The sequence below is a fragment of the Actinia tenebrosa genome, unplaced genomic scaffold (genome assembly GCF_029948245.1).
Source record: "Actinia tenebrosa isolate PJP-AT-01 unplaced genomic scaffold, QUT_ActTen_1.0 PGA_scaffold0__85_contigs__length_37466705, whole genome shotgun sequence".
Classification (NCBI taxonomy): Eukaryota; Metazoa; Cnidaria; class Anthozoa; order Actiniaria; family Actiniidae; genus Actinia; species Actinia tenebrosa.
Genome location: NW_028292569.1, coordinates 17,260,924 through 17,273,994, shown reverse-complemented (window position 1 = coordinate 17,273,994; position 13,071 = coordinate 17,260,924). Strand labels below are relative to the sequence as shown.

The 13,071-nt window shown below is 39.0% G+C and overlaps 1 protein-coding gene across 2 annotated transcripts in view; it reads left to right on the top strand.

Annotated features, from left to right (window-relative positions):
• Positions 1 to 13,071, top strand: part of LOC116298487 (uncharacterized) — a 39,710-nt gene that overhangs the window by 22,985 nt on the left and 3,654 nt on the right. For both annotated transcript variants that reach the window (XM_089033792.1, XM_089033787.1), the window contains exons 16-30: positions 2,379 to 2,477; positions 2,935 to 3,033; positions 3,546 to 3,644; positions 3,980 to 4,078; positions 4,195 to 4,293; positions 4,891 to 4,989; positions 5,483 to 5,581; positions 5,799 to 5,996; positions 6,561 to 6,783; positions 8,609 to 8,841; positions 9,640 to 9,881; positions 10,306 to 10,523; positions 10,959 to 11,188; positions 12,147 to 12,448; positions 12,774 to 13,005. In XM_089033792.1, coding sequence (XP_088889918.1) covers positions 2,379 to 2,477; positions 2,935 to 3,033; positions 3,546 to 3,644; positions 3,980 to 4,078; positions 4,195 to 4,293; positions 4,891 to 4,989; positions 5,483 to 5,581; positions 5,799 to 5,996; positions 6,561 to 6,783; positions 8,609 to 8,841; positions 9,640 to 9,881; positions 10,306 to 10,523; positions 10,959 to 11,188; positions 12,147 to 12,448; positions 12,774 to 13,005 — 2,571 coding nt within the window. The remainder of the gene's footprint in view (positions 1 to 2,378; positions 2,478 to 2,934; positions 3,034 to 3,545; positions 3,645 to 3,979; positions 4,079 to 4,194; positions 4,294 to 4,890; positions 4,990 to 5,482; positions 5,582 to 5,798; positions 5,997 to 6,560; positions 6,784 to 8,608; positions 8,842 to 9,639; positions 9,882 to 10,305; positions 10,524 to 10,958; positions 11,189 to 12,146; positions 12,449 to 12,773; positions 13,006 to 13,071) is intronic.

Genomic DNA, 13,071 nt, shown 5'->3' with positions numbered 1-13,071 from the left:
TGGATGTCTTAGAAACAGTTTATAAGATATACAAAACGTAGTAGAATCTAGGGCCTTCAGCGTAAGATTTGTCATTTCTTTGTCAACCTTTGCTGTATTTCCCACCGTTTTCCAACCTCTTATCATTTTTTTGTTCTTCTTTCTTTTCTTTTACTTTTTTTCGTTTTCTGTTGCCATGAATACCCAGCTTTCCCTCCTAGGCCAGTTCTATTTTCTTTTGTGTCGCCTATAGGAAGGCTTTCTTCGCAGAGAACACCTGGCTAGACAGGCATGACAATTTTCTATTTATTCATCCTGTGCATTTGTCAATACCATGTACACTGCTATTAGTATAATCAACTAACACCAGTCGAGAAAAAGATTACATACGGCACCAATTTAAACTCATGAATATTTATTTTGAATTAAGATATTTTCTAAAGTTTGTTTTCAAGATTTCTCGTACATTGTCATGGCAAAACTTCAGTAAATAATTATTCTAAACATCTGGCAGAAAATTTGTCGAAGGTTTTGATTCAATCCAAATTCTGTAGATCATCGGGCCGAGTTTATACAGTGATATTCAAAACTATATCTTTCATTAGTAATCAGTGCCCGCGCCCCGAACAAAGACTAATTTATTACGAATACATTACAAAGATAAGTCTTAGAACAAACGTCTACCAAAGTGTCTTCATGTGTCGGCATGGTATTATCCATCAGTTCAATATAATAGGAAAGTGTCTGTTTGCTTGGGAAAGGCGGTTTTGCTGGTGTTGACTAGTGAAAGCCAAGAACGGATCGTGGAAATACGTGGAGGTTTCTACTGTATATTCTAAAGTGAGTTTTCCCTCAATTAACTTTGTTTTACACTTATGTTATGTTTAAAATTCTCGATGTCTTAAAAAGGGATGTAGAAAGAAATTGTTTCTTGAAAGAGGAAATACCTCAACTTCTCCAATGGCCTCATATATTTTTAGTCTTACAGCTGAATTATGAATTTTTGTTCTGAAATATAAATTGTTTTAGAGTATTCTGCCATGAGGCTTGTTATATGCATTCTTGTAAAAGTATAGCGCCTAGAAGACTGAATTCTTTTGAATATTTTTGTAAGAAGAATGGACTACCTTACGAGATTAAAGGAACCCTTTCGCCCAGGAAAAGTTTTCTAGTGGTGAACTTACTAAACACAGTAAATGTTGGTAAAAGAAATCGAGATTTTCCAGTAAATGCCTTATTTATTCCTTGTCTAATGAACAATAAACTGATTTCTGATCATGAGCGGAGTTTAGAAAGAAACTAGAACTATGTATTAGTCGACTGAGCATTTTCTATTAAAGAAACACGGTAGTTTTTGATTACTTGCCTTTTTTATTCCTGGACGTGAAAACATCGATATTTCTTGTTCTGTGAAAATCATTCTTTAACGAGAAATCATGAAGAATTTATCAGATGATTTTACTTCCTGTCTTTGTCCAGGTCTTTTCCAGCTGTTCCATTTTTAAATAACACGCAATCAAGTTCCGTCATACTATGCACTGACTACCTGCGTCTTTCTCATTCATTTGAACCAATTATGTTTTACTATCTGTTTTAATTTTTATAGGACAAAAACATGTAGTGTAGTTTATATATACTCTTAAAAAATCTGATGTTGTAACAACTTTTAATATTCGAACCTTTCAAAATCATATAGTAAAAATGATATTACTGTGTTAGTTTTTAGGGTAAAAAACTAATGGAATTATATGGTATTGTTAAATAAATAGTAGTATTTTTCACGAGTGTGGACTTGCACGAGGCTGTGACTAATCTAGAGTTTAGAAACGTTGATTTTTCTAAGGAAAAATATTGTCATAAAGGGATGGTTCACCGCGGTGGCATTAGCATAATTAGGATCTTCCTTTATTTCTTTCCAAGTCAGACAGATGTCTTCAGGTATCTTTTGATATCTTTTTACATAGTCTTCACCGGCGGCGCCATAATTAAATGTTGTGGTATACTGAAGATAATTGCGCATGTTAACTGATACAGAAAACCGTAATCATGACTCATTGTAACAGTTTACAGTAGTACTAAGGATGATAAAAATAATATACTATTCAATTCTTTAATTTTACATTGCTTCCCAATCACGCGCGCGCGCAAAATTGTACAACTTCGCGCTTGTAATTTGGAATTTCCATAGGCACGTTTTCGACAATAACATGGAAAAACTTCGATCGACATCCAACAAAACCCAATTTTTCCACGATGAGGAATACACATTTTTACCGAATTCATGAACCCCATACTTCTTTACTGGAATTCATAAGGGCAATTGACAAAGACTGTTTAAATTATTTCCTTGTTTCCCAATGAAATTCATTCTAATCACGACTAAAATTCTTCACCAACAGGACAGAGAAACCCCACTGCACATTGCCATTAGAACAAAGAACCTTGAGATGACTAACCTACTCCTGGACCACGGCGCTTCTCCTGACTCCGTTGACAAGGTAACTACTCCGATGTAATGATCAAGTTCAAGTTATTATCCATGCGGACTGTTTGACACATTCGTTGTTAGCAAATTAGTCCTCTAGTTCTCAAATCAATTGTTTCTTGGCGGAGGGCCCAGAGAAAACAAATACATCACCATCACTTCTAACATGTCTGTTTATTGTTATCCCTTCCTGTCCCATGGCATAAGATCGTTAAGGGGTATCGCTAGTGTTTTCCATATTAAGATATCATCCCTTCCTCTCTTCCCAAAACAAATTACGGTTGTTCCAGTGGTGGTAAAGGGGGTGGGTATCCCCCCAGCCCTTTTTGCTCAAATTTCTCAGTATTATCATTTTCCTCGCATTCCTGGTAAAACCTTTGTAATAGTTACCCCCTTTTAAAAATTCCAGAATACGCCCCCGTAATTATCAGTACTACCGTGATAAGTGTCTCACTTTGTCTTTGCTTTAGAACAAGTGCACTCCACTCCACATTGCTGCTCGTGAAGGAGATGAGGAGCTTGTCAGAACATTATTAGAACATAAAGCAAACGTTAACATTTTGTCTAAGGTATGACTGCACTTGAAACTTTGCACCCTGTTTTTACCCTACTTTCCGCTAACCTAATCCTCTACATCACAAGGGGTCTTTGCACTGAGGTCAAACATCTCATATTCACTCCATTTTGGGCACGGTGTGCTATAGGCCTTTTCTGAGCTCGATAAACAGGAAGCCTCATATAAACAGCACCATATAAAGAATATCGAGGAAATGTTTGTACCGAATCTAGAACTACAATGCATCGTATTCGCTATATCAGAAAACGTCTTTGCTTTGTGAAAAAAAGGCTTTGCACCATCACGTGATGGTAGCCATGACAGGAGGCACAACAATAGTCTTTTTCCCCTGGAAAACTGATAAGACCAGATTTAATTGTTTCTGCCTTTTGTCATGGCAAGCCTCTATAGACACCCAGAGTGGTCAAAAGGAAATATGGAGTCCTTTATTTATTTCTTGTCATTTTCCCTGGTAGTTATCAGACATAGAGAATTAACTTTCCGATTGGTGACATTCTTTTACAGAAAGGATTTACTCCACTTCACGAGGCTGCCAGACATGGTCATGTGAACATCGTTAAACTGCTCCTAAAATACTATGAGACTCCTGATCCAGAGGGCAAAGTAAGTCTAGACACTGTACACATCTACGTGTGCGTCGTGTGTTTAGGGAGGAGGGGAGTTCTCCCATTTATTCTATTACCCTTCCTGCAGATTTTCCTGAAAGATGACTTAAATTGTCGTGTTAATTTTCCGAATTCTTTCGTTTCTTGACGCATAAAATTCCACTGACTGATAAAGCGTCCCTTAAATCATCTACAGCTTGTGCTTTTTGTCTTTTTCTCGAGTTCTCCTAACATCCCTCGTGTTTATAAATTAAAATATAAACATGGAAAGTGATTCTTAATGCTTAAATATTGTTGTGTTATAATGTTTTAAAACCTTTTATTACTTAACAGCACGGACTGACGCCATTGCACGTAGCTGTACACTATGGTCACGAGGATGTTGCCATGGAGCTGATGGACAGCAATGCATCGCCCTATGCAAAAGCAAAGGTAACTGCTGTTTGAAAATTCAGTTTACGCGTTAACTTAGAGGGCACACCTTCATTTTCTTTGCTTCAAAATGCTGTATGGCAATTTGATTACTTGTCCATGCTATTGCTTTCCAGAATGGCTTTACACCTTTGCATATCGCATCTAAGAAAGACCAGAAAGACATCGCCAAATCTCTCTTGGATCGTGGAGTTGAACCAGATACTGTTACCCAGGTAAAATCAATTTTTACCATAACTTGGAAATGTCTCGCGCGCTGATTGGCTCGCTGCGCTCGTGGTTCTACTTGAGTTTGGATCATTTTTGACGTCATTTCATGTTCGATTAAAGTACAGACCCATAGAAAACTGACTTCGATTTGTTAAATAACTCTTGCTTCCATTTTTGATGAAGGCCAGATTTGTTACCCAGAAAATTCCCCCACCTGTACAATGATCTAAGGGACTACTTTGACGATTCGGCGGCTATCTTGCCAAGGGGCAAAACAAGACAAAGATGACGGAAAATATATAGATATTCGTGTGTTTGTCTTTCTTTTATGGGTAAATGTGTTTGATGTGCCTTCTTAATTCATCTTTTGTTGTATTCTCTTGTGGGGAACTGTTAATATCTATCGACGTTATTACTGTAATGAAGCTTTATTTGCCCCATGGACGCCCCATAATGCCTTGCGATCCAAGATGGCTGCCGTATCCTCGAAGTAGTACATTCAAAATTAGTAAAATTAGAGTGATTTTTCGTAAATTATAATGTAAAACTTTTCTTTCTTTTTTTGTTCATTTTAGAGTCTAATACTTTTATTCGTATTACAGACTGGTATTAGCCCACTTCATTTGGCTGCAAAGGAAGGCAACGTAGAAATGTGTCAGCTCCTCATGGAAAATGGTGCCTTACCTGGCATCGAGACAAATGTAAGCACAAAGCATATTTCAGTGCACGTCAAGCGTTTTTCTTTTTCCTTATAGTCGTCTTCTATGTTTATAAGCAAGATGAATTGTGGTGTAGTTGGGGTATTGCAAAGTCACCAAATAAAGCGTGTTGAACAGAAGATGTTTTTACCCAAGCTAGTGTCCACAATGCATCATGCATCTCAGAAAGTTTTTTTGTTAAATCAACTTTATCTTTAGAATGATTGTAAACCCATTTTATTGTATTCTTTGGGTGCAACCACATGACTCAAAATCCCTTGAGATATAAAAAACAATGAAACAACCGCCATGTTGATTGATCTAACAAGAGAAGCTAATGAGAAATGCTTTGTTATCGTCAACCAAGATGGTGATTATGACCTAAATGCACCCCAAGAATATACGTTCAATGAATTATCATTATTATGCTCTTGGCCTGTTTGCCAAGATTTTTGTTGGTATTGGTAAACGTTATCTGTGCTCTTCTTGGTCGTAGAATGGTTTGACTCCTCTACACCTGACTGCTCGTGAAAATAGAGTCGAGGTGGCCAAGCTCCTTCTGAAGTTTAATGCACCAATTAACGCCCAGACTGTGGTATGTAGCCTTAGATTTTATTTTTATCCAAGAACTCACCTTTTTCACTATGACGAAGGATTTTTTCTTCGCTCTAACGTATGATACTTATTTCTTCTTAAATTTACAATCAAAAAATGCTCTATGCTTATAGCATGTATATTTTTATTGGCCCATACTTTATCATGTCGTGTGTATATGGTATTTAAAGCATGTTGGCTGTATCGGATCTTTTTAGAGTGGTTTCACACCTCTGCACATCGCCTGTGTCTATGGTCATTGGGATATTGTAGAACTTCTATTGGATAGCGGTGCAGATATCAACGCTGCAACCAAGAATGGTTACCAGCCACTCCATCTTGCCGCTCAGTATGGACACAAGATAATCATCGAGATTCTGCTGCAACGTAACGCATCTCCAGATGCCCTGACTAACGTAAGTATTCCATAACACACAGGGCCGTAGCCACCGGTACGGTACCAACTTTCGGGAAAAAATATAAGAAACATAATAAGAAAATATAAGAAAAATTGAAAACCCTCGAAAACCCGGACCAATCAGAAATTTGTGGCTACGGCCCTGACACAGAAGTTTACAAGAGAAAGGAAAAAGAGAGGAGGAAAAAAATGGAATGAGTTTTGAAAAGGGAGGGTATGGGAGAGAAGAGAAAAGAAGAATAATTGGAGTTGAAATGAATAAAATATAAAAAGAGATGACATGACGTAATATGAAAATAGATAAGATGTAATAAGACGAGGCTAGACGAGTATAGACTAGACTAAAGTAGATGAGATAAAAGAGAATGGAGAGGAGAGAATACGACGTAGCTGAGGCGAGACGGAAGAAAGAAAGTCAGAAGAAAGGAAATCTTTGAACACACAGCAAAATGCAGTATAACTTGAGAGTAAATTCTACGTCGAGTAACTAACTTGGAAGAGCGAATTATCATATATAAACTATTCAAGCTCACGATGTTTGTTGTATTTGTTGCCTTTACAGGAAGGATACTCTGCTCTTTACATTGCCCAAACCGTCCATAACAACACAACCATAGTAGATATTCTGTCAAAAGTGACTCAGATCACGCAAACCATAAGAATAAAGCGCAGGCCCGGTGAAGAGGGTGATGATGAGGAGCCTGAGATTATTTTCAGTGCAAAACCAGAGGAACTTGAATTGGAGGAAGTATTGGAAGACATGGAGAAACATGAGGCTGAAGAAGGTATGAATATGTTACAATGTCTTGTGTATGCACGCAATAAGACACGTTGACACCATTGCATGCAGCAATAGCAACAGCAGCAATAGCAACAGCAGCAGCAGCATTGCTTTGTGAAACATTGCTGGACTTGGAAGGGCACATATTTTTTTTTACTCCCGGACGCAAAACCATAAGCCATTCTTACTCAGCAGCCATACAGCCTGGTATCCTTTTTAAGTTGAGTCTGAGTTTACGATGAGTTTGCTTGACTAAAGATAGCTTCGCATAGCTTCCCCGTACACTTCGGTCCTTGGATGAATGCCGAACTGCCACGTGACATCGCTTGCTATATCGCTTCCGGCTTGCTTAATTTAAGCACTTTATTTATATAGTTTTTATAAAGCACTTTTCACAGCACGGGTATTCAAATTTTAGAAAGCTTTATTAGTAGAAAAAAAATTGCCAATCAATATTTTTCATGTCGCAGGATTTTTGGAGCGCTTTCAGTTTCTAGGCCGTTTAATTTGGTCAGCGGTGTTGGTGGTGGCTCAGCGTTCGCTGGGATTTGACGACACGTTTGCTTCCCCTGGATCACAACATGAACTGCCATCTGACTCACAATCCACACGACACGTTAAACAACGAACTAAACAGAACTATCAATATCGTTTACACTACAATGCACGTGGTATATCTTATCAGCTTTCACCAATGACACTCAATAGGGCATGTGAACACTACTCCACGCAGGATAGGCAATCCTGGACTAGCATTCTTCCTAGCGTTCTTTCCTTATTGCTTATGCGCTCTGCTCTCTAAAAATGCCAGGCTTGTTATTCTTTCTATCATCATAAGTCATTTTTGGTTTTCTTGTAAGGCATAAATGACAGCAATGACGATTGACGATGTAACACGTATTACCACTGCGCTACTTTTTTTTTTTTTTTTTTGATTTATTGTGGAATTTGTAACTGAAAAACACACTTTGAGACAAACAAAATTCACTTTTAACAATTAAAAAGGTTGGTTTCCTCTTTTCATTATCTAACTTAGGCTCAGGTCAAACGTCGAACTTCACATGAGCCAAACCTAATGAAATCGGAGAAGACCGCCTTGTTATCCAATGTTTCAATTAAGTTCGGCTCATGTGAAGTTCAACTCATGTGAAGTTCAACGTCTGACCTGAGCCTTAGCATCGCTTTAAGAACAAATTTCGTTGTTGGAGAAAACGTGATCAAAGCAATAATGATAATAAGCAAAATAATGAGGACAAGAAAGTCGTTCTTCTAAATACGGTGCCAATGAAGAAATCTGCTATGCTTTTTTTCCTTTTTAACAATGTCACCCCTTATAAAGTACACCTCTTTTCGCATGCGTAGCCAACCTGGGTGGTGGAATCATAAGAGACTAAGGACGCAATAAACCTTTTTTACTGATACGGCGGCCATCTTGAATTATGGGATGTCAAGTGGGCAAACACGTAGAACATTTATAAAGCATAGAGTGGCAGGGTTTTTTTTTCAAATAATTTGAAGTCTTGGTGTTTCGCATATTGTTCCAACTACCAGCAAATTCAAATGCTTTTTAGATGTGCTTGTCATTGAAAAGCGTAAAATTATATAAAAAGACGTCCTGACAGCCGTGCAGTCTATAAATTTTCCAGTAGTCCCCCTCAGCATCCGTAATTCAAGATTACCGCCATATCGGTAAAAAGGTCTATTCGTCGAAGTTGTTATGCCCTGGTCTATCAATCCTGCCAAGAGTGGCACACCAGTGTTGCTTTTGGAATGCAAATTCAGTTACATTTTGGGTGAGAGTAACATTGGATACTGGATTTATTTTACAGAAGCCCCCAAGGAAGAGGCTTATGATCACTTTATGACGATGGAGGAGATGGTGGAAATCACTGACGATTCTGAGCTTAAGATCCAACCTGGTACTGGCAAGAAGACTGATTCTGGTATATTCTCAACACGCTATTCTGGATGCTTCCAAGAAGGCACTCCCCTGACAGGCTCGCATGCCTCTGATCTTGATCACTCTAGATATTCTGACCTCAATTTGTCAAGTGGCATGCAGGTAAGGATAAGAAAGAATGTTCTATTTCTGGATATTTCTAACACAATACAAGGCAACATAACAGAACTCAACTCAGCAAGACACAACACAGCCCTACACGACACGCAGCGCAGCGCAGCGCAACGCAACACAACCATAACAAACAACAGTATAACCACGACAGAACAGAACACGCAACAAAACACAGCACAACACAACACGCAACAAAACTCAACAAAACACAATACGCAACACAGCAAGGCACTACACAACACCCAAAACACAATCACAACACAACACACTACAGAACCGTAACACAACACAATACACCACTACAGAACCGTAACACAACACAACACACCACTACAGAACCGTAACACAACACAACACACCACTACAGAACCGTAACACAAGACAACAACACAACGCTGAAATGTCCCATTCCAAGGACACCATTACTTGTCTATTTAATACAGTCAATACATGGATTTATATTGTTGGTATTTGTAACAGCAAAATTGGACAATATTCTTTCCCTCCTTGATATTGTCAAAGAGGGGTAAGGCGGAAGTCAGGTGACCTACTATGCAAAATAGCAGTCGCCAGCTTTCAAATTGTACGGGAAAGGGTCTTCTCTGATAACTTTATTTTATGAAAGTCGTGATTAAGTACATAGTTCCATTGGTTTGCACTGAGATCGCCTTAATCGCCTTGATCGCCTTCAATTGCCTTGAGTCATATATTGTTGTGCATTTTTAAAAGTTACTTACATATTGCATGATGTGGGTCTTTGATACTATTATTTTTGTCATGGTACAGGAAACTGAGATCATCACCAGTGTAGAAGGGAATCTCGTGCAAGCTGACCTCCCATCCAGTCTAGCAGATATGCAGGAAGATAACGTTCAGGTGTACGAGCCCCCAGTCACTGGAGGATTCCTGGTCAGTTTTAATGTGGATGCACGCGGTGGAAAGATGGAGAGTTCGCAGACTGGTATCAAGGTGGTGCTACCGCCTCGCTCCTGCCAAATGCCCAATAGAATCACATGTCGTCTCTTGAGGTAAATATTAATAATGATTTCTGCCAAAGCTAGTCAACAAAAAGCTGAGACCACTGAGGATCGTGGAAAACATTTCACTACTTAGAAAAAAGTAAAGCTTTTGTTAGAAACTGCAGCTTGAGGATCCTCACAATTAAGAGCTGAAACTGTCACTGGTAAAAAATCTCAAGTCCATCAATAATAATCAAGCGGTTGTAACATGTAAAGTTTATCTATCCACCTTATAAAAACAATCATCTGGCACTGCAATAGAGTTAAATGAAGCTTTTTATTATCCTGCATATCAATTGTTGATATTTGACTTCACAACTATTTGGACAGACTGACTGACTGTGGATGTATTTGTTGACGGCAAATTTGTCAAAAGAAATTCAACAGATGACTGAATGATTTACATTGATTAATTGTGAGGTTATAATTTCAGGTTGAACAAGCCTACACTGCTCCCTCCTATTCGTGAAGGTGAAGGTTTGGCATGTAGAGTACTCGAAATTGGACCTACGGGTACTAATTTCTTGCAGCCCATCTACTTTGAAGTACCACACTTTGCCTCTTTGAGAGACAATGAGAGAGAGCTTGTTGTGATGAAGACTGACGATGGTGGATGGAATTGGGATGAAGTCTGTATTGAAGACAACAAAGGTGAGAGTTGTGGACAGTTTGGTTCAATTAAATCATATTTGTATGCGTGACTATCATGGAGACGATGCTCATTAGAGATTTTATTAGCACACAATATCTTAACTACACCGCACTTATACTATAGATGTGATGTAGTTAAGATATTGTGTTAATAAAATGATGTAAAGCAGACGATACTGCTATCACTAAGAAGGTACTGCTAGCAAAGCCGAGTAAGAAATTACCCCCCCCCCCTCCCTCCTGCCCCTTTCATCATCCTGCAATAGGCTTAACCCCCCTTAATATGTTAGGGCCCCTAATAACCACTTTCTCAAAATAACATACCCCCCCCCCCCCCTATATGCTGAAAAAAGAAAGCCCCTTATGTCCTCAAAAAAAGCCTTCTTATAATTTTCTAATAAAGTAATCTTCTATAAATTTCTATATTGTTTTTAGATATGGATGGATATGATGATAAGAATCAGGATTCCATCTTCCCTATCAAACGCTACACCAAGATCACTACAAAGGACCTCCCAGAACGTTTTGCAGTTGTCTCGCGCCTGAAGAAAGAGACGTTCTCTGTTGGACAGCGAGGGGAGACAATGAAGTCTGCTGTGATGCCTCAAGTGAAAGTCAGCATACCTGAGGGAGCCGTGTCTGCAGGAACAAAGATAACTATGCAGGTAAATTAATGCTATTAGAGAGTTTAAGATTTCCCGTTCACGGCAAACGTAAATGTCGGCTAACCAGTGAAAAAATTCTTTTAAATTACTGAAAAGGAATCGCAAAAAAAAAATCCAAGTAGTAGATAGACAAAAGAATATTTGTGTGTGGTGAGAAAGTTTGCAAGAGGTAAAGTAAAATACAGAGAAACGATGAAAACGTGGTCACGCTCGCCGTTTGCGGAAAAGAAAAAAAATCAATCTAAATAGTAAAACTCTAGAACTAACTGTAACTAGATGAAGAGACCATAAAAAAGCAGCCAGGCCAGGAGAAGTTAGATTTCACATGACACGTTTATTTCTGACTTTTTAAAAACAGCCCTGACACTCGACTCTCAACAGCCTAGTGTCGGGTAAAGCTGAATAGATTATAAATCCACAGTGCTTTCCAACCTAGAATGAATGAGCGAGGGGGAATTGTGGCAATAGAAACCTTTAGGTTTACCGCTAGCTACCAGGGATCAAGCCCAGAAACACGCCCGCCAACACGGAGAAACACTCAGCATCAATGAAATTCAATATGGCGGCTCTTCCAGCAACAACTTCGTTATGACGCCTTTGCTAAACGTCGAAATTATCCAAGTCTGACACGCCATTTCATGATAATGCTCCCCAAATATTACCAATATTAATTCTACTCGCAGCAATATTACGCCTAAGCATAAGCATTCGTATTTATGAGTGAAAAGAATAAAGTGCCTGTTGACTACTTCATCTCAGTTCACTGGTCTTAGGCTCAGATCAAGCGTCGAACTTCACATGAGCCCAACCTAATTGAAACAATGGATAACAATGCAGTCTTCTTTGGTGTCATTAGGTTCGGCTCATGTGAAGTTCGACGTTTGATATCATGAGCCTTACCAACTTGTTGGGAGGAGACATTATCAGTGATTAATTTTCTTCCTTTTGTTGTCTTCAGGTGCAACCTGTGGATGAGAATTTCAATAACCTAGAGGAGTGGGTGACGGTCAGTCCAGTGGTATCCCTGGAACCAAGCAATATAACCTTTAATAAACCAGTGTCCGTAGCTATCCCGTGTCCTGTCTACGCAGGCGCTGGAAATGTTGATATCCAACCATCTCTACGACTACTGTGCTGCTTCCCTAAAGATATCGATGGCGAGCCGAAAACCCCGTCATACCAGTGGCAAGATATCACCGATAGTACGCCTCTAACAACTGCTGGGGACAGTGCTACTTTCACTATCAATAAACCAGCAAGGTTAGATAAACTTTAATTCTTCGATAACCAAATCAACCAGTTAAAAGCCATAATATGTCGAAAATATGGAAAACGCGCGCGCGTGCTGTGTGCAGTTATAAAGCTCTCGGGTTGCTTCTCCTAAGACTTCTCTCGTGTTCTTCGACATCCCAATTGCTTTATAACTGTACATAGCACAGCAAGTAAGTTTTTTAAATGCCTTTTATGAAATACAAATTGCAATAACCGTTATTTTGCAAAGGAATGACGCCACCGTAAGTGCACGCAGTCCCAACCAATCACAACGCGAAATTTATAACAGTTTTTTTTATAATTTGCTTTATAGATACTGGCTCGTTGAAACAAGAAACCCTGACAATGTCGTCACCGATGCGCGCTTGATTTACCGCAAGCTGGCCGCTGTCCCTTACCTTGCAAAGTTTGTCGTGTTCGCTAAGTTCTCTGCTGATGGCAAGGAAGCGCGTCTACGCATCTTCTGCGTCACTGATGACAAGGTCGACAAAACTCTTGAAGGACAGACTGGATTTGCTGAAGTTGCAAGAAGTCGTGATGTTGAGGTTAGTCTCTTGATGCAATGGCAATAAAACTTTGTATTATATATGTATTGGATTCCCATTAAAAAA